The sequence below is a fragment of the Cygnus atratus genome, chromosome Z (genome assembly GCF_013377495.2).
Source record: "Cygnus atratus isolate AKBS03 ecotype Queensland, Australia chromosome Z, CAtr_DNAZoo_HiC_assembly, whole genome shotgun sequence".
Lineage (NCBI taxonomy): Eukaryota > Metazoa > Chordata > Aves > Anseriformes > Anatidae > Cygnus > Cygnus atratus.
In genome coordinates this window covers 2,149,012-2,169,556 of record NC_066396.1, presented here as the reverse complement: position 1 = coordinate 2,169,556, position 20,545 = coordinate 2,149,012, and the positions used below count along the sequence as shown (strand labels likewise).

General features: G+C 46.1%; 1 protein-coding gene across 3 annotated transcripts; it reads left to right on the top strand.

The window, feature by feature from the left end:
* Positions 1-524: 524 nt before the first annotated feature.
* Positions 525-12,967, top strand: SKA1 (spindle and kinetochore associated complex subunit 1). 3 transcript variants are annotated; one of them, XM_035559966.2, is made up of 7 exons: positions 525-628; positions 901-1,005; positions 1,661-1,785; positions 3,237-3,328; positions 4,865-5,002; positions 8,872-9,041; positions 11,632-12,967. In XM_035559966.2, the coding sequence occupies exons 2-7, from the start codon at positions 918-920 to the stop codon at positions 11,778-11,780; spliced, it is 762 nt and encodes a 253-aa protein (XP_035415859.1). In that variant the 5' UTR covers positions 525-628; positions 901-917; the 3' UTR covers positions 11,781-12,967. The 3 variants fall into 3 exon arrangements, with proteins under 3 accessions (XP_035415859.1, XP_035415861.1, XP_035415860.1); XM_035559967.1 differs by lacking the exon at positions 525-628 and adding an exon at positions 671-690; XM_035559968.2 differs by lacking the exon at positions 4,865-5,002.
* Positions 12,968-20,545: the final 7,578 nt, after the last annotated feature.

Sequence of the window (20,545 nt, the reverse complement as noted above, 5' to 3'; positions counted from 1 at the left end):
ACTTGGAGGCTTCACCTCCAGCTTCACGGTCTAAGAAACAAACAGCAAAAGGAGGCAACACCGGAATAATTTGGGCCAACCCGCAAGGGAGGAAAGGAAGCGCTGTGAGGGAAGGCTGGCTGCGAGGCCAGATGCAGAGCTTTGTGTCAGCAAGTGAGGTGGCTGGGCTGAAATCCTGAAAAAAAAACGTAAGAGGCAGGCAGCGAGCAGACGTGTATATCCTAAGAGATAACAGCTTTAAGCTAAAAAAGGGCAGATTTAGATATTAGGAAGAAATCCTGCACTATGAGGGCAGTGAAGCACCAGGACAGGTTGCCTGGAGAAGCTATGCCCCATCCCTGTGAGGGGAACCTGGTCTGTGGAAGGGCTGTAGGGCTAGGTGGGCTTTGAGATCCCTTCCACCACGACCCCTTCTGTGTTTATGAACCCTTTATTTGTCCCAATTTGTCCCAATTTCTGTCGTTTAATTTCATTTTTCCCTGGTGGCAACGGGGCTGAGGGGCGTTACAAAATGGCTGCCGCGCATGCGCCGTGGGCGGGCGCGGCGGGTTTGAACGGGGCTGAGGGGCGGCGGCGGCGGTTCCGTCCCCTTAGGGTGCTCGCACCCGGCCGGTCCCTGTTCCGCTGTGTAAGTAACCCAATTTCCTGAGGAATCGCTGCACTAATATTGCTCTGCATTTATTTTTAAAGGTCAGGAGATTGCCCTGTTTAGTGTCAGTTACTTCGTGCTTCCTGCCCCGTTCTCCATTTGGTGGAATAAGAAGCGGTTGCTACACTTACTGCCTTGTTTAAGTTCCTTTAGTTTCTCTGACAGATTAACATCCTTTTCAAAATTCCGTTTGTGCACTTGAAGTTTGCTTAGAGTATTTTTTTTAATGCTTTTTTCCTTTTCTCCCTCAGTGTGACAGCACAGGAAAATGGCTTCTTCAGATCTGGAAGACTTGTGCTTTCACATCAACATGAAGATTTCAACTATTAAAAAGACTCTGCAATTAAGAAGCATAGGTAAAAGAAATTAAGGCTGGGTTTTGTCTCTTCTTTGGTTCATACCTCCTTGCAGAAAATCAGCGAGCTGGGTGCCAAGCAAGTGGGAGGATGCTCCTCTGAGAGACCTGTAGGCTGGTGGTTAATGCGCCATATATTCTGTACACCTGGTGGGAAATCCCCCAGATGGGAGAAGAAAAAAATACCTTGTCAAGTTAGGCCTAATTACAAAAGAAGTTAAGCCTAATTACAAAATGTGCAAAGGAATAGCTGGAGGCTATTCCTTTTGGACAGGACAGGTGTCCTGTCCAAGCGTTCCAGGAGTGCCTCTCTGTGGTGTAAACATGCTGTGGGTAATAAGCTTATTTAATCTGCCATGGTGAAGCTGATATAAATGTTTTCGGCTCATCTCTTATCCTTTCTTAGACACAGATGTTACAAAGAATCATAGAAATGGTGTTTGGAGGGGTCATCTGGGCTAACTTTGTGTTCAAAGAGCAGAGGGAGATTGTGAAGGAGTTAATGTTGCTGCTTCTCTTGGGAGGAGATGCTGGCTGGGGAGCACAGAGCGAGCAGATAATCACTGCTTGCAGAGGGGAGGGAAATGGAATTTTGTTTTTGTGTTGGAGATGTTTTGGTTTCCTGGCGTAACATTCTCACATTCTCTCTTGGACAGGTCAAGAACCGTCCTTCAAATCTATGCTCTGTAAAATAGGACATGAGATGGTCCTCTTGCATGATCTCCTGAATAAAATGGAAATAGAAGTTCAGCAGCAAGAAAAACTGAAGAATTTGCTCAAAGTAATCATTTTTCCGTTCATAAAATAGTGAAACATTCAAAGAAATCTTTGACAAGTGCCTAGCTGTTATTCTCTAGATCCTAAGGGATATTTTTAGATGCATGAGGCTACTTCTAAATGAAGGGGCGTTTTGTTTGCAACAGTGATGTGATGATCCAAGATTGAGGTGTGCCATGGAAAACTGAGTCTTGATGGTGTCGTGCTTTGTGGAAACTTAAGTCACTGGTATCAAACTGTATTTATCTTGCGTACAGCTCTTAAAGCAATCCCAAAAGATTGGGGAGCTTGGTAGGGAATAGGTAATTGAGAGGTTGCTCATCTGTTTTGTAAGGCAAAGTAAGTAAATGCTTTTTTATTTAACTGAACGGCAACAATCAAATACTTTTAAAAACTTGTGAAGCAATGCAAAGTGTTAGCTACTGTTCTTGAAACTCTTCCCTGTCTCCTGTTGGGGTTGAGTGGAGGTTAATGCCTTACAGACTGTTGTGGGTGTTGCAAAGGGAGTGCTTAGTGGAATCCTCAAGAAGAATGAATTCTTGTGCCACGAACAGAATCGATCAGACATCTAATTTTTGCATGTACATAGTTTGGACATCTTCCTTTGTAATACCTTTCTCTTCTCTTTGCTTAGAGAAACATTTCTTCTGTTGTTTCTGTTCCTTATGATTAATTCAGGAGGCGTGAGAGAATCAGAAAATGCGTTGTCAAGCCATTGCTTTTTCTTCTTGATCAAAATCTTTTTCCCAGATGAGAATGGGATTCTATCCACAGTACTCCTGTAGAACCTGCTGGTATCAATGTAGCTGGTGTTAGAGGATTAAAGGCAAAAAGAAGTCGTAATTTTCCATCAAATTTAGAAGGAAGAATCTTTTATAAAACCAGCAGATGAAGCAGATTTCCTGGTGGTTTATTAAGTCGCAAAACATTAAAAAAGCTATTTTTCACGCTTTGTGCGTTGAAAGGGTGGTTTAAGTGGTTGAAAGGGTAGTTTTGTTTTTACATCCATGCAATAGATACACAAATGAATTGATTAGAAGATATTTATCTGTTGTTTTAGTGTGCATTTTCAGTGCCTTTGTTTGTTGTGTGTTTTTTTTGAAAGTGTTCTTTGAGGAATATAGATGACTTTCTTGCAGTATCGCTTCCTATAGTCACCACCACCTTTCCCCTACCCAAACCCATGGTACGTTGTTAAATATTACTTCTTCCCGCTCAAATTTCTCTGACACTTCGAGGACAAGGACAGGAAGATTCACATTTTCTTTAGCTTTGTTTTTCTGAGCTTTATTTGCTGCTCTTGGGAAATTAGGCAGTAAAGAAATAAAAAAATGGGAAGAGACCAAAAAACACCTCTTAAGAATTACTTTAACATCATCGTAATAGTAAGCTAATTCTAATTGCATGACATTATTGATGTTTCAGATTTCTGATGGTTTCCAACATTAATTTCAGGAGCTCCAGAAGTCTGCTGAGAGAGATCAAAGCGAAGCACAGCACCTCCGTGAAAACATTCCCCTCCACCTGCCTAAACCGACTCAGAGCTGGTACGTGGCGTGTGAGCGGGGAAATGTTGCATCCTACAGCTCCCATCCTTTCAGCAGGAGCTAACTGTGAACTTTTGGGACCCGAGGTTCTTACATGTATTGATTCTGGAGTTTGCTCCCGATTTTTATTTTATTTCTTTTTTATGTTACTGGGCTTGTGCTAGCGCCGTACCAGGACTTCCAGGACTGAAGGGTGGGTTGGTGATCCAAATGCTGGGGCGCTAGGATGAGGTTGACACAACTCTTTCCCCATACTGAAGTGTCATTTGTCTAAGCACCCTTTCTCCTTCGTCCCCATGTTATCACTTCTCAGTGCTTACTGTGGAGGATCAGGTAAGTGCAAGACGGGATATAACTGGTCAGAATCCATCTGTGCTGGTGTAAAGGGGTCTTCGGTCCTCTTCCCCAAACCTTCTGGAAAAGATTAGGGGTTTGCTTCAGTGAAGAGGATGGCAGGAGGCTGGAAAGCACAGGAGGAGCACAGTTTGTGAACTCTCACCTTCCTTGGTCCTTGCCTTTATCCTTCTCGTCCAAACCCACCACCACCAAAATCCCCACGTTTCCCTTTTCCTCGCAGACATTCCTTGCAGCTAGCTGTGAGGATTAGCCTCGTGCAGGGCCTCACCTTGCTTTTCAGACGCTGACACCTGAATTCGTTGAATTAGCTCTTGGATTTCAGAAGGGATTTGCGCTGTGGCGTGGCACAGAGCAGAGCTTCGGTTGTCACAGTTTCGTCTACCAGACATTTTGGGAGTCCAGCAGGTGGCACTCACCATCCTCGACGCTGCAGAGCTGTTCGGGAGGGGAAATAAATAGGACACGGGGGGCTGGGGGCTGTCGCACCGAGTGCCACATCAGACCCAGGCCCTGGGAAGAGCAGATGGCACGCTGCCGTGCTGCTCGCCGACTGTCGGCCCCTTGTCAAACAGATTTCGTCTTGCAGGAAGGTTTGGCCGAAGCAGAGAATCAGTTCTTTGTCACGGGTCAGCTCTGCCACGCTGTAATTATTGCTCTTGTGCTTCTCAGCCCGGTGTCGTGTCCTTGTCTTGCCTAAAAAAAAATCACAAGGTGATGGATACCGTCGAATTTCTTTGCTTCAAAAGATTAACGGGTGAGTCAGGCTCCCCAAGATCTGAGCTCGTCTCGAAGAGCTGTGAAGTGTTTTAAAGCTGCCTGGTAGACTGGAGCTCTGTGCTCCGGTTCCTCCGATTAAAAAGCGAGGCCTCCCGTTCTGCGAAACGTAACGGGACGTTGAATTCTTAACCGCTCTGCGCCGCCTTGGGGCTGCTTCCAATTCACCTGCTGGCGGCTTCCCTGGCAGCGAGACGAGGAGCCGTAATGAAGTCAGCTGAAGCACGCCCTTCGAAAAGGGAGCGTGCGCTTTCTTTCTTTCTTTTTCTTGCAGGAGAGACCGTGATTTGTATTCACCCGGCCTCTCAGACGGGTTGGAACGTAGGGCTGTGAATAAGCAGGCTTGAAAACGTAATGGTGTCCCCCTTACTGCTTAGCTGCTATTGATGTTCGTTCATTTTCCAGTGTCGCGGGGCTGGCTGCGAAAAGCGAGGACCAAACGAAAGCTGCAGAACCTGAACATGCCAAGAAACCTGCCAAGGAGCCGCGATTTATTAAGGAAGCATCCTTAATAACCACGGAAGAATTCGAAAGCGTTCCCGCGTAAGTAAGCGTGGTTTCTTCTGAGACCCTCTCACACCAATTTGGCCAGAAAACCGAGGTTTTGGGGGAAGTGAGCTCTTGCAGGACTCCAGCTGACGGATGTTTTGAAATTTGAAACATTCCAGAGGGAAGCAACGTAGCAATAGCTCCAGGCATGATTTCATGCGGTGCTGGCGAACCTCAAAATGAAATGAACAGAGCTCACGAGGTTCTCTTTTACGCGTTTGTCGGGAAGAGTGGAAGTAATCTGGGAAAGCCCAGGCCGTTTACCTCAAAAATCACTTGAATTGGATGAGCAGAAACGTACTAGCTAACCAGCGGGTTCTCTTCTTGTTCTGAGGACTGGCATTTAAAACGAGACGTCATCTCCTCGAATAAAATGCACGGCTACACAAAAAGCAAAAACGGTGAGAAACGCAGTTTTTAACTGACCGTGACAACTGGTTTCTGGAAACAGTGATTTTTTGACTTACCAGTCTGTTTTGAGAGGGGTGAAGAAATTGAACTTATTAAAGCAAAAGCCACCTCCCACTGAAATCTCCTGAATTTCTGGAAGAGAAACTTGTTCTTTTCCCTACCGTCTGCACCTGATTAATAAATATCCTTGTTCAAAGACCGTGATACCTTTCCTTAAATAGGATTTTGGGGACAACCGCAAATATTTCTGGGGGGGAAAAAAAAGCAACAAATCAAGATTCTGTCGATGCCTACGTTTAATTTGTTATCGAGACTCTATTTCGATGTGTTCCCTGACAACAGTTGCTTCAATAAGAAATGTTTTAATGGCTTTTCTGATTATTTTTTTTAATGATTTTTGTTTATGAGTCTATTTTATTTGGGGCTTTCATATCGTCTTTGCTGTAGCTTTCAGAACTTTCAGGTAAACCACGTCTACCAAATTTGCTTCAACCGAATCCAGAAACGAAGGAGCCTGAACGCTGAGCTAATAAGAAGGGATTTGGGGTGGGGATTGGTTCTTAAAAGGGCGTTTCTATTCTGCAGGTCATCTCTAATATTTGGTGGATTTGCTCATTAGGTGCGTCTCTGATAGAATTTGGGAAAAGCAGAGCTGGAACGCGACAATTTTTGGCCTTCATCTAAGGCAGGAGAAGTAGGCACAGCCAAATGTTGCTTTAACCCCCCAGTAAAAGCTGTTATCTTCCCTGATGAACTCTTGGAAGTGTTTCGTTATCCTTCAAAGTGGAAGGTTTTGCACTGCTGCTTGTGGGTGAGGAGAACGGGGACAGAGGCTACCTGGACACCCTTCCGTTCCTCACTGGTTTATAGAAAGGTCGACTCTTAGACCATGCTTCTGGGACTATTTAATGGTTTTATTCAGATAAGAAAACGCTGTTTGATGTTCCGTGGAGGAAGATTTACGCGAATTTAAGTAGATTTATTAACCTACCGGCGTTTGCTGTTGTCTGATGGTGTTCCCAGAGCTGTGCTCTCGCAGGGCTGTGCCTGCGCTCAGCCTGCCTGAGGGACTTCCTAAAGCCCAACCGCGCGTCTGCAGTGCGCGTGTGTCTGAAATCCTCACCAGCTGGGCATCATGGGCTGCGCAGCGGCCACGGGTCTTGTTCCTCTCCCTCCTCCTGCAGCCGCGTGAGGATTTAACCGAAAAAATCGAGTTCTTTTCACCCTCTTTGTGCTGAACGCGAAGGAGAACCTTACCCTGACGTTATTAGGGCGCCAGATGTGCAGTCTTCAGTGGCTTCGTGGGTTTTTTTTTTTGAGCTCTGCAGCAGGTATTTAACAAAGGTACGTGCTGTGTTCAGGCGCAGGTACGGAGGATCTTGATCAAACAGAATAGTCTCGCGCAGTAGGAAACCTGCAAATTATCTTAGCCTTCAAATCTGTTCCAGAAAGACGCCTCTTTTTTTTTTTTTTTTTTTGAGGAACAAAAAAGAAATCGCGCAGTGGATGTCTCAGCGTTCAATTGGAGGCAAAGGAACATGCTGGCTTTATTCTTTCTCAAAATTCTCACCACTTAAGGTATTTTTAGCGTGTGCATGTTCATTATAACTCTCCGACGGTAACTTGGGGGAATATACATTTCTTTTAGCCTAAATATTTTTTAGGGAGCTGGCCGTTAGGAGCTTCATCTCTTTTCCAGCTGCATCTACGTGGCAGACCGCTGGTTAGGCTGTTCTTTGAAGAACGTAGCCGTGTGCTTTGGGTTTTGTACCTATGGATTCAAGGGAGAAATAGGTTTAGGGAAACAAATTGCGCCTTTCTGGTTCTGCTTCAGGGTGAGCTGAGGTTTTCTGGCATTTTTAAGGGTATTTTATTGATTGTGGGAGCGTAGGGCCTCGACTATAGGTGTTTTAGACTTAATACCTTGGTCTTCGTAGCCTACAAATACCCCTGTGACTATATAAAAAGGCTAAGGGGTGCATAAAGAGCAATAAATAGCAATTAATGTCTATAGGCCAAGTACTTCTGTGCTAGTAGGCTGTATTACTCCAAGTGTGACCGCATTTCAGAGGCAGTAGGGCTGCTTTTACTCAAGAAGATGCTTGCAGAGTAGAGTATTTTTATCCAAACAGTTGCATCTCCAACTTTGGGTTAGTCAGAAGATCCATGAAGCTGAAAACTGGCTACAAATAACTTCGTGGCAATTCGGTTTGAAACTGGAGGTGACTCCTGGAATGTTGACTTTTTAATTGATTAACTACTTTAAATTCTTCGTATGTTTTCCAAAAACTGAGGTTTGCCGTTCAGATGAAATGAAACGAGGGAAGGATTTCTTTCTTCGTTGATCTCTCCCAACGTCCTACAGCTTTTAGTCAGACGGTGTACCGACCTGAAGAACCCCGTTCGTTCTTAAAATGAATTGTAACACTTTCCTCGACGTATTTTAATTCCACACGACTGCCTGCTGATACGGGACCAAACGGAGACGGCCAAATCTGGTTTGCTGCCGTGACTGAAGGGTGATCAAAGGCGAAGTCAAGTTGCAAGGCTGCCCCGGCTTTTATTGCAGTGCTTCCTGGCGTTTGGTCTCGTGTTTAGTTCGCTGCTTATCACATGAGTTTCAGATTTCTTTTCCATTTAATGGCTTCTCAGTTTGCAGCTCTGCGGCTGATTTCCGTTTCCTTTTCCTTGAATGCATGCCTCTACGTCTCTAAACACTGCATGGCCTTACTCGCAAATATTCCAACGTTTTGATGTTTCCACGTCGCTTTTTTTTTTTTTTTTATCTGCTGTGCTTCCTGTAGCTCTGGGCTGTCATCAGCAGCCTTTATTATTTTGGTACTGGTTTTGTGAAATGCTCTGAAAGCTCAAAAAAAAGGATGCTGGTACTGCGTAGAGTCCAGTAGGCTACGCGAGGAAATACAGAAAACAGAACCGGTATTTCTCCAAAAAACAAAGGAATACCTACAAGATTATAATCCTACATAATCTTTTCTCTTTAATATGAACCAAATTTCACTCCTAGGCAGAAACATTTAATTTCGCTTTTCGCCTTTGCCATGTTTTCTGCCAAGCAGGTCGATTTTTTTTTTTTTCTGTTTGTAGTTTAAGCGTTAGGCTATAAATGCAACCTTCTTTCCATTTTTGAAATGCTCCTGGAAGTTTAAGGGCAGGATATTATTTTTTTTTTTTCACTTCTTGATTTGGCTTTCTAACGTCCTTCTTTCTGCTTTAAGTTTTATTATGGCTTTTTTTTTTTTCCTGCAGCGTTATTAAGCAATCTAATGAACTATCAGGTTTATTCATTAACACGAAGCAGAAGAAACCGCCTCTAACTAGGAGCAGCGCGTTCAGTTCAGGCTGAATAAAGAGGAAAATAAACAGAGAACTTCACGTTCGTGACTCTCCGGCTACTGACTTTGCTTTTTTTTTTTTTTTTTTTTTATTTGCAGGTATATGAAAGGTCGCTTGACGTACGATCAAATCAACGCCGTCGTTCAAGATATCAACAAGGCCGTGGTGGGCAAGTACAAGATCCTGCATCAGCCTTTGAAATCCATGAATGCATCGGTCAGGAATCTCTACCACCGATTCCTGGAAGAGGAAACTAAGGATACAAAAGGTATTTTTTTTTTTTGCGTTTATTAGTGCCAAATTCGTCGCAGGTGGATCTGGCGGTGTCAGTAAGTATAAAATAAGCGGACAAGAGGTTAAATGGCGAATGACAGCAGATGCTTTTCGTGCTGTAGCACCTCATTTCCAGGAAATAGTCTGTCCAGGCACTCTGGTAGTTGGTGGAGTGACCTATATTAAGGGAGTGTTTAAAAACATCATTTGGGAAAGCTTCAGAACATCTGCTATGACTTTTTCTCAAAACAAAACAACAACAACAAAAGGAAAAACGGAACAAAACCCAACAACCGTAGACTTAGCAGGGTTTTCCCTCCATCCCCAGCATGCTGTGACAGTCTAAATCAGATTTGGCTCCTTCAGAATCCCTCTCCCCTATGGAGGCACCGACAACACCTTGCCATGGAGGTTGTGGTCCTCCCTTGATGTAAGGGGAGGAGATCAGAGAACAGCCCGTATAAAATCCGTTGACCGCTCCCGCTAAGCTGCAGTTTAGCGAAAAAGGATTTTTCTTTCGACTGAATAGTTTCCCCGTAACTATCGTTGGTTTTATTTTGTGTGTTTTCGCTGAATGCACGTGATTTTCTCGGCACGTTGCCACAAAAACCCAGAGAGCAAAACGATTTAATTCGGAGTCACTCTGAATAGACTCGAGAACCAAACCGCACACACCGTGGGTTCAGTTTCTTAAGCTAGAATGGACGCGAGCTACTAAAAACTTGTTGTGAGGCAGGCAAATCGAGGTAAGCAGTCACGTTGCAGTGGCTTTGTGGAAGAGACAGGGCTGTCTGATAATCTTAAGAAGTCTTCTCGTCTTTAAAGCACAGACGAGCAAAAATGCCCTGAAATGTCTTTGCCGTGCAGCTTACAGGCTAGCTTTTCCAAATACACGTGGCACAGTAGATCTCTCATCTTAAAATCTACTCTTTGACATTCCTTTCCTGTTGAGAGCAACGCCACGGTGTCTCCCTCTCGATTCTTGCCCTCGGCAGAATGCAAGAACATTCTCCCCTTAAATGTTCACTGTGTGCTCCAAAGAAAGGCTGAGAGAGCTGGGGGTGTTCAGCCTGAAGAAGAGAAGGCTCTGGGGAGACCTCACTGGAGCCTTTCAGGATTAAAGGGGGCTTATAAAAAAAGATGGGGAGCAGGCTTTTGCTCGGGTTATAACATGGGAATGGTCTTATGACTCGCCTCTGATTTGGGCTTGGGTAGATCTTTGTGCAGACAAGCCCTACTTCAGTCTAGCAATGGCTCGTACCCTACGAATCTGGGATTTCTTGAAACACTGCTCATCTTCAAAGGTTCTTGAAGTTTGGGTTCGGTAATGGCATTAAATTCAAGTCCACAGAGAAGGAGAAAATGGGCGGAAGCCACAGAAGGGATTCCTCGATGGAAGCGAGTGTTTAAATCTCACGTGAACGTAAGAGCAGAAGCTGCAATGCCGAGGTCTTCCTAATTGTGAAAACTCGAGGCTTTTAATTTCTTCGAGTACCTGTGAGCCAGACTATTTTCCTGTTTGTTTTTGGAAAGTTCAATTACAGAACTAGGACGTGCAGCATCCGAGAGGGTGCGTTGAGTGGTTTGTTTTGCGATCATCTAGGAAGTCTAAGCAAGGTCTGACAGCTGGCGCTTATCTGACCAGCCCCAAATGATTCAATGTCTTCGTCCGGTGCGTTTTTCAGGGTGAGGTTGCACGTTCAGTGATTTGTTTGCTTAAATTTCTGCCGTGAGCGTGCCCGTGCTTCGGATTCCCGCAGTTCCCCAGCCTGGGCTGCTTGCCAGCTGGTTTCTTCCTCTGGTTTCGAGGTGAGCAAAGATGCTGGCTGGTTTGTCAGGGCGCCTTCCCACCCAGCGAGGTGATTCAGTTTAGTTGTTTGGTGCACGGGGCTCCTGTTTCCAACCAAACCACCACCACCGGCAGCCTTCAGCCAGCTCCGGTTTCTTGGTAAATAAGATCCTGCTGCGCTGAAGGCTGCTGCCCTGAATTCTGGGCAAATAAAGGAAGAATTTGTGTTCTGCCCAGGCTCAGGAGATTGTTATGCTCCCCCAGATGGAACAGAAAATGGAAATTGTAAGGGGCACTCTAGGACCTCAGTCCCAAAGGCCAGCACATCATCCTCGGATGCTTCTTCAGAGTGGGGTCGCGTCCTGCTCAATCGCTCGTAAGATTTAGAGATGAAATCTCTCCATAAAACCAGATTTTCTTGTGTAAACCTACCTTGCGCTTGTTTAATAAACAAAAATTTTCCGGCATCTTCGGCTTTCCAGCTAGCACCAGCTTCTTTCTCCTTGGTTAAACTGGAAACAGTCTCTCCTAACTTAGGTGGGGCATCTCTTCCCTCTATTTAAGATGCTTCTGCCTTACTCTGAGGGTAAACGGAGGGAGAATGCTCTCCTCCTTTTTTTTCCAACCCAGATCACCTGTAGCCATGCAGACCTCTTGCTCGTAAGACTTGGAAGCACGATACTATGGAGGAACACAGTATTTCCCCCTACTTAGTTGTCTTAAAGATAACTGGGTGTTTTTTTATCCCTTGAATTAGCATGCTCCTGGTTTCAGATGGCTTTTCTGTGTTTTCCAGGAGAATTTTTTGTCGTGGAGGCCGATATCAAAGAGTTCACCCAGCTGAAAGTGGATAAGCGCTTCCACAGGATCCTCAACATCCTGCGCCACTGCCAGCGAGTGAGAGAAGTCCGCGGCTCGCGCCTCGTCCGCTACGTCATCTGCTAAGGAGCCTTCTGCATTCTGCTTACCCAAGATGCGTGGAGGGCAGAGACATGAAGAGGTTTTGTCGTCCTCGGGGAGATTCTACGTGTGGGCATTCCTGTTAGGCTCTCTTAATTTCTAAAAGGCAGTAGCGAGGACCAAAGAGTGTTTTCCAAGCATCTATTCTACATTTGGAGTAGCAATATCAAAGGGCCTTGAAGTATTTGAGCTTCATTTCTGAAAACTTGGGAGGCACTGATGTCTTTTGGTAAATTACAAACACAAACCAGGTGCAGACGCAAACACAAACCAGGTGAAGTTGGCACACCTGTGGTCGTAGGAAGCCCTAATCACATTTTTAGGTCGGCGCTCAAAAGTGAAATTAATGTTCCTTACTACCCCGTAGCTACCCAAAGGAAGCATTGGATTCTTTTTTTAGTGCCGCAAACCGATTTCCAGACTTCCTTTTCTTCATCTTTTTTTTTTTTTTTCCTTCGTATCCTAGTTGTGCGTTTTGGAGTTCCTTGCATCATTTGAACGGGAAGATCTGAGGTGCTTTAACCATTTCCAGTTCTGCTGGCCATGTGGTTTTCATACTTCATCACGCAGCCAGATTTTTTTTTTTTGCTCAGACCAACGCACCAGGTCGAAAGAGCAGAGCAGGGATAATTTTTTCTGTTGTAGTGAAAATGTTGAATTACACTTTAAAAATACTGGTCAGACTCTGTTATTTTCATTATAGAAGATTGCTTTCAAAGGATCTATTAGCGTAGTAAATTCCGGAGTAGAATTGTGATAGATTTCAGCTCTGTGAGTGATAAAAATTGCTTTGATAAGAAGACTTGTAGTCTTTTTTTCTTCCATAAGCCTGTATCTGCTGTTATCCCAACAACTAATCGAAAATACCTCCTGTTTTACCCTGTCAGGTGACAATTTAATTCATATTAGATATTTAATTCATTCAGATATTTCATCTTCGGTATAGGAAGACGCGCAAAATGAGAACTTCTGTAATTTCTGTTTCCACAGTTGTCAGTTGGGTCTGTGAGATCTGTTGTTACAAAGCTTAGTTTACATGAAGAGAGATTTGGGTCCGTGGATCATCAGGGTCCCTTTCCTCCCTGCTCTCAGCTTTGTGTACTCTTAACAGGCTTTCAAAATTCCGGGCTTGTAACCTTCTTCTTAATAAAAAGAAATTTATTCATTTAAAAGTTGTGCTTCCTTGCCTTTATTTCGTGTTTTTGGTTTTTGAAATTTCCAGGTGACTTGCCTCAGACTATCAAACGGCCTAAATTCTGTTTTTCTTCTGCTCTCATCCGACTCCTCAGCTCTCCGGGAGGTCCTGTTGCACAGGTGCCACACTAGAGGGACGTTGGCCTGGTGGACGTGGGACTATTCCGGTAATTTACAGCATGTTGACTTACCTTCCTGGGTGATTTATGTTGTGATTATATGGCTTTAACTTTAAAAGCGTGGGGAAGAAGTAAAAAGAGCCCCAGGTAGCCCCAGAAGAACTTTTTGTTAATGGGTGTTGCTTGTGCCAGCTCGCAGTTGGATTGCGTTCACCGCTCCTCCACGGCTGCTTGTTGTCAACGGGGTTTCCTTTATTCTTAGGTTGAGGCTGTGGTCTTACAAATTGCTTCCTGCTAAATATTGAAAACCAGAAACTGATGTTATACAACATCACCATGAATAACCAAAAGCAAGGTCAAGTCCTGATAGTTTTGTCAACTTTTTTTCTGCTCGGGCACCATCGCTAGGGTTTTTTGTACTTGTTTTGGTCTGGGTAAGCTTAGTTGCTACAAGATTACTTCTTTTTTTTCTCTCTGCCTTTGTAATTACTTTTAATGTTTTGTTGTGGGGATTTGCAGCTTGTGATTAATTAGATGTTGGTTAACAGCTTTCAGTCTGTTACTGTGGAATTTTTAATTTTCTAAGCTATTTTCCCTCGGGCGGATTCTCACAAACGGGCTCGTTATTTTAAGCCCGTATCCTTAACGTCGTGTTTTCATTCTTACTTTTACTTCTCACGAGGAAGCTGAGCAGTTGGGATTGCAGACGCTTGTTAGGCCCTTCTCTTCCTCAAAAAGTTAACGACTTGTGAGCTGGAAAAGAGCAAAGCCGTGGTGTCCCAGGTGCTCAGCAAGTCCCCGTCTCCTTCCTTGAACGGCACGTTGGTGTTTCCAAAATGTTTTCGAGACAAAGCCTTCGTCTCCGTGAGTCACCTCAAAACACGGCTCTCCAGCTCCTGCCGGTGTACGCTCGCTTATTTCTCTTTGGCTGGAGTTCCCCTTATCTTTCATCAGCACACAATTGGCACTGGTGTTACATATCACGACGCGTTCCCGACGATCCTGCCAGATAGCTTCGTGTAATAATACTCCTCCAGAATTTAGCTATCGCGCCGCTTTCCAGTGCGAACTTGCACTCCTCCGAATGTCAGCTTTTTTCTGATGCTTCACCTCCTGCAAACAAGGAAATGAAGCTGAGGCACCGCAAATTTAATTACCTGATGGGCGAGAAAGGAATCCTGTGTTCTCCTCGCAGCCTTAATCCTGCTCTCTGCGGGGCATGACTCAGTTCCTTCTCTCACACCCTGTAAGGTAGCAGGAGGAGTGGATGATGAGTGTGCAAGACCAAAGCCTGCACCTAAAAAGCTGAGACAAACCCAAGCTGGTTTTTAAAATGCTCTCTGTTCCCGTTGTTTTGCTGTTTCGTTCTTCTAAAAACAACAACAAAAAAAAGCTTTTTGTTCGCCTTAACTCCTCTTCTGAAGAGGCACCGGTGGAAATAACAATTATCAGTGGAAATAAAATGCTCAAAGCTCTCAGCCGTAGTTTGCGCGGTGCTCGGCTACGTGTTATTTCAGGAGGCAGCAATTTCCATCTGTGAAAGCACATGTTCCCCCTCACGCTGCCCGTGAGGAGGAATAGAAAACAAGCATTTCATGTCACTCGCGCTGGAGCTCAGCTTACAGCGAGTTAACGTGGAGCAAAACCCGCCGGTAACTGTGTAAAGGAAGACTGTGAAAGTAACGTCATCGATAGGAAGGACTTGGAGAGAACAGCTTTTGCTTTCTGAGTTAAGAAAGGTCCCGTGTGTGCGCGCACACCTTCAAGTGACTCTCGGAAGGGTTTCTTGCAGCTTTAAGGGCGTGCTGATAGTGCCAGGGTGCTCACCTGGCTTCAGCCGCTTGGTCCACGTCCTTTTGAGGCCAGCGCTGGTAATGTGGGTGTCACCTGGGTGGTGATTATTTCCCAGCACCCAAATATCCGCACCACGAAATAAAACCGACGTAGGCAGCCCGAGAGAACAACTGGTGGAGTTGTGAGCCCTGAAAAAAAAAACAAAAAAAAAAAGCTTATTTTAGTAATTAAAATTAAAACCTTCTCATCTATGTTCCTCCTATCTTGTACGATTTCGGTGGGAGCTCGGTGCTGGGACTTTATTTTGGTCCCTGCTGTATTTACACGATCATTCGTAATCCAGTTTTGCTTTTATAAGAGTTTTCCTTGAGCACTTGATTCTTACCGGAGCGGACCCATTAAGGGGCGTTAGCTGCAAGCGAAAACAAGAGCTGTGCTAAATCTGGGACTTGTGTGCGATAACCAGGAGAATATATAAGCAGCTACAGAGCTTAATACCCTGGTAATGAGGCTTACGATTTTCCACAATTAAGTACAAAAACTAAACGGGGCTTTCTCATTAAGCAGCTGACTCCTTTTTTTAATAAAAAAAAAAAAAAGCCTCTAACTTATCATATTGCATTTTCCTGGGAATTGGGATGCAATTAAAACGGAGAAAGGCTTTGTAAAATGGAACCGCTTTAAGCACGCTGATTTTTATGCCTAGGCAGAGGCACGGAACAAGTTTATTACTACACACGCCGCTTTCAAAGCCGAACAAAGGCTGAATAAAAACCAAGACATTGGAGGAACCATGATCAGAACCAATTAAGCCTGTTTCTACTTTGATGTAGTAGGGTGTAGCCTCTGCTTCCTCGTAGGGAGAACTTCCTCGGATTTGGTTGAAAATTGGTTGTCCCATTTCCCCGATTCTTCGGGGATCTTTATGGATTTGCTGAATGCAAATAAACCAGACGAAGAGTGGAAACAGAAATGGAGAAAGCCCCCCAGAAGAGGCTGTTTCCCTTAAAACTTTGTTTAGTCTTCCAGCAAGCTGCTTTATGACCAGTAAAAGTCTTGTGCGCTGATCCATGCCGAAGTTTGCCTTTTTTTTTCCATTTTATTTTTCGATTTATCGGGGAATTTGCTCCCGAGAGGAGCTCAGCCCCATCCCCGTGCATCTGTGTGGCCAGCTGCACCTCACTCCTGGCTGCTGACGCAGCTTCTCTGGCTGTGCGCTGAGCAGCAGCGTTTCGATTATGAGCTAGTATTTTATGTTTGCTCTGCTGAGAAGCCTAAATAATTAAATTTCCCCGTGGCCCGAGCAGGCCAGGAGTCGGACAAGCTTCGTGGACGGGGGCTGTGCCGGCTTAAAAGATGTGCTGGCATAAATGGCTGCTACCTGGCTGCTAGCTCCTTAAGAGAAACCGCAGCGCTGATCATCGATAATTCAGCTGTGGCTCAGCAAATCAGCTTAACCTTTGGGAACGCGCCGAGGTTCCTCTTCTGCGCAGCCTTCGTTTTCAAAGCAGAAGGATGATTCATTCGTTCGCAGCAGCTCGCAGACCGTGCTTCTTTCGAGGCGGTTTGTTTGGGGGAAACAGCCGTGAGCAAGGGTGGCAAACTATTCAGATGTGTTTCTATTAGTCCCTATTTTCCTCGTTGTTTTAGCAGGCTATTATTTTTATTTTTTTTTTTCGTGACATCTGCAGGGAGGAGAAATCCGAGGCAGACTGGGGATGAGCTGGTCCACGGAGATGTGGTGGGAGTGACCTGGTGGTGAGAGGAGCACGGGTTAAAATGGGAATCGGTTACATGGGGCTATTAAAAGGAAGCCAATAAAGTACATATATATATATAAAAAATCTGGGTTTACCAAACGGGAACTCTGCTACCCCTGGAAAGCAGTCAGTCAGGTACAAACTACAGCTGGGGATTGGGCTCAGACCCTTTGTGGGGTCCTGGCTACACCTAAGCCAGGCCAAAGCGAAGAGAAACCAGAACGGCGAGGACAGCCAGAAAGGTTTGCAAGGGAAAAGAAAGGAATTGGGGTTACTGAATGTAAAAAATGAGGATTCAAGGGGAGACGGCGCTGCTGAAATTGTCTTTTCAGTCCTGTAACTTCGAAATCTGCCAGCTCAGCCCTTCCACAAGTCGGCCGTGTCCATCCAGAGCTCTGGGCATCCCACCCTTCCTGCAGCAAGAGCTGGAGAATATCTGCAGAGGCAGAAGCAGCCCCATTAACCTTTACCGTCTGTCTCTTTTCTGTGTAATCCAGTTGGTGTTTGTCTTGATGGCGATAATTACTCAGAAGTATGTAATTGCGAGACAAATGTTTAATTAAGAGTGCTTTTATCGCTCGTCTCTTATCTGGTTCCATCTGGAAACGGCGTGGTTACGGCAGCAGTCTTGGCAGCCTTGAGGGAGGCTCCGGTGGCCTCATCCTGCACCGTCTCAAAGGTAAGGCAACAAATTCAGCGACGATACCCATGGGACCCTTCGTTCCTGAGTTCTCTGCTGCTTCCACGTGAGATTTAAATTTCTAAATAATATTTTTTCCAGGATCCACGTCCTCTGATGACAGCCCTTGGGGTTCTCCAGAGCTGACGTTTCAGCACTGAGCAGGTAGGGAGTTGCGGGTGCCCAAAGTCTCGGTGCTTGTGGCCAAGCTCTTGGAGCCAAGCTCTTGGAGCTCTTGTGCTACAATTTATCTACAATTTATCATGGGTTTTCAGGCAAACCCTGACGCGTGGCATCTCTGCACGCGTGGCCTGTGTGCATCAGGGCAGGTAGGGAAGGAGGAGGGGCCCAGAGGGGATTTTTCCTCCAAATTAGGTTTCTAAATGCAGATTTCTGCCATTTCCACGTGCTGGCAGCTGGTTGAAAACTCTCTGCTTCGCCACCCATCCGTCCTCGACAACTTGTAACAGCTGTGTGCAGAGAGGAAATTTAACCAGCATATAAAACAGGATAACCAGGTATAAAAACGAGTGGATTTCTTCTAAAACTCTCACGTTGTGTAGTATCACGTTTAACTCAAATCAGAATGAGAGGTAGAGTTTTCTAGCTGCAGCCACCATCAGCTGCTGGAGTGACTTCAGCATTTTTATCCTGCTGGGAAATCACAGTCATCTTAATAAGGGCTTTTTAATTAAATAACGTGCTTATTTGCAAGCTGGAAATATGTTTATTTTTGCCTTTCTCCTTTGCAGCAGTGTTTTCTTTGCTCAGTTGCTTATGGAAGGAGGATGCTCGGGATTGCTGTCCGCTGGGGATGGTCCCAGGGCCCCACAAGTGCAAGTGCTGCAATGGGACGAGTCGCTGCAGTGGCTTCTTGTGGGGTCGGGGCTCCCTTTCTCCGTTCTTCTCCTCTCCGGCAACTGGGGAATTGGGAAATTTCTGGAGGCTGCTCGGTGTCTCTTCCCCCGGTCGGTAATGAGGTGGGTAATTAGGCAGAGCGGCGGCGATTTCGTTGGTTCTTTAAAGCCCCGTGAAGGAGAAAATGGGCCCGCTTTTCCCCAGGCTTGGCTCAGCGGTCGGTGGGGGACAGCCGCTTGTGACACCCGGGCTGGGAAATGCCCCGGCACCACCTCGGGCACGAGCTGCTGGTGTGTCGACGTCTGAGAAAGCCGAAATGAAAATTTCAACAGCTCTGCTGAGAACAGCAAGCCGAGCCCGTGCAGTGGGACCGGCAGGAGCGGGGCTCCTCCATCCCTACCTGGCTCTGCAGCCACTTCTCCGTCCTTCCCGTGAGAGGCTTCGAGACGCTTTGGCAGCTTCATCACCCGCACCGATGTGGCAGGGACGAGGCTTCCTCCTGCCTTGGGACGTGCTGAGCTCCGTTGAGTGCTTCTACGAGGTCCTCGGAGCTTCCCACCCCCAAATCATTCCCTGCACTTCAGATTTGCTCCATCTGGTGTTTTTCGGCCCTCTAGCTGTGTTATTTATTAACCTTGCTCACCTGGAAAATGGAGAGCAGAGGAGAGGTGCTCTGCACAACGCAGCCTGCTTGCTAGAGAGCTCCAGGCAGCTGCAGCAGCAGTCGGAAGGGAAAGCAGAAAAGCCCCATGCTTTTTCAGCTCCTAATAGGGCTTTTCAGCTCCGAGTATCGAAAAAAAAAAAAAAAGCACAGCAAAATGCCCTTGGGTTTGGAAATTGGAAGCACAAAGAGTGGAGGTGCTGGGGCGCACAAAGCCGCTGCGCTCGCCGAGCCGCTCGAGGTTTTTGAAGGCTTTGCTCAGCTCCCTTTTTGGTGCTCAGCTTTTCTGCTGTGGTTTGGGCACAAGACAAAAGCTTCACCAGGCTTCTTCGCATTGCAAAAGTACGGCGGGGGAGTCGTTTCTGGGTGAGGAAGCCCAAATTTTCCCTTTGACCCATTCCTCGTGTTTTTCAGCCCGGTGCGCTGACCTCACCCTGCACGCAGGAGCAGCAGAACATCACTGCAAACCAACCTAATCACAAATATCCTTTTTTATTTTTTTTCCGTTTTCCCTTTGAGTTAACCTTGAAACGGAGGCAGCATCCCTCTGCAGGACAGGGTACGCACCACTGCGCCAAACCTCCCCCAGTTCCGGGCACTGAGGGGTCTTTCTCGCCTGGTTTGGCCACCAAATTCTCCACGTTCCAACCCAAAAACACGTCCTGGGCTTCCCAGCCCGCGGCCCCTTTCTTCTTCTGGCTCCGTACGGGTGCACGCAGCAGCCATCAGAAATCTGGTTTGTATTTTCAAGAGACTCCTTCATTCTTCTAACTCCTTGATTATTTCGCCCGGGCTGTTCTCGCTGTGCTTAATATCACTCCACTGGCTCACTTCTGTGAATTAGCTTGATTAATGGCAGAGCCCAGATACAAAGCTCCCAGCCTATTCAAGCTTTTTTTTTTTTATTTTTTAATTTTTTTTTCCATTAGAATAATACAGTCTTTTATTCTCTCTTACCATGGCCAAGCTTTTGTCTCGGATATTAAGTGGGAGTCGCTGCTTTTCCAGGATATGCACCCCCCCCCAGAGATGCGCACGGACGGCTCGTGCGGTTCCTCAGCTGATGAGATAAAGAAAATTTTGCTGAAAACATCAACTTACGGATTAGTTGGTTGCACGTCTCATAGGATTCTTGTGAAATCCTGCAGCACCTTCCTTCTTCCCCTTTTTCTCCTCCTCCTCTGAGGCAAGGCGCCCTCCCCGTGGGCAGACCCACGGCTCTGCCTGCCAAACCCATTCAGATTGGGGGTTTTTCAGCCTGTGCCATGCCAAAAAAACGGGCTCTGTCCCACTCAGGGGCCGGTGGGGCCGTGAGATCAGGCTCTGGAGCACCTCTGGGGACCGAGGATGGAGTAGGGCTGGTGCCAAATGAGGTCCTGGAGCAGGTCAACGGGATCCAGAGCTTCCCGGGGTTGATTGCTTACCACCCCGCGGGAATCCGGATCTGAAGCGGGAGGAAACTGGGAAGTGCCACAGGAAAATCCGGGCTCCGGCACGTGTGGCTGGGCGCCGGGTCTTGTGCTCGGGGTCTTCTCTTCCCCTTGTGCCTGCAAACATGTAAATGAGAGGGAAAAAGTAAGAGCAGGAGGTGGGAACAGTGGAAATGTCGGTGTGCAGAGAAGGACTGCTCCCACAGGAGCTGCCCCGTACCGCGAAATGGTGACGAGCCGATTCTCTTTTTACGA

Coding starts and splice junctions, on each gene's coding strand:
- SKA1 (XM_035559966.2), top strand. CDS start 918: ATGGCTTCTTCAGATCTGGAAGACTTGTGCTTTCACATCAACATGAAG. Junction 1,786..3,236: donor AACTGAAGAATTTGCTCAAA/GTAATCATTTTT, acceptor CATTAATTTCAG/GAGCTCCAGAAGTCTGCTGA. Junction 9,042..11,631: donor GGAAACTAAGGATACAAAAG/GTATTTTTTTTT, acceptor TGTGTTTTCCAG/GAGAATTTTTTGTCGTGGAG.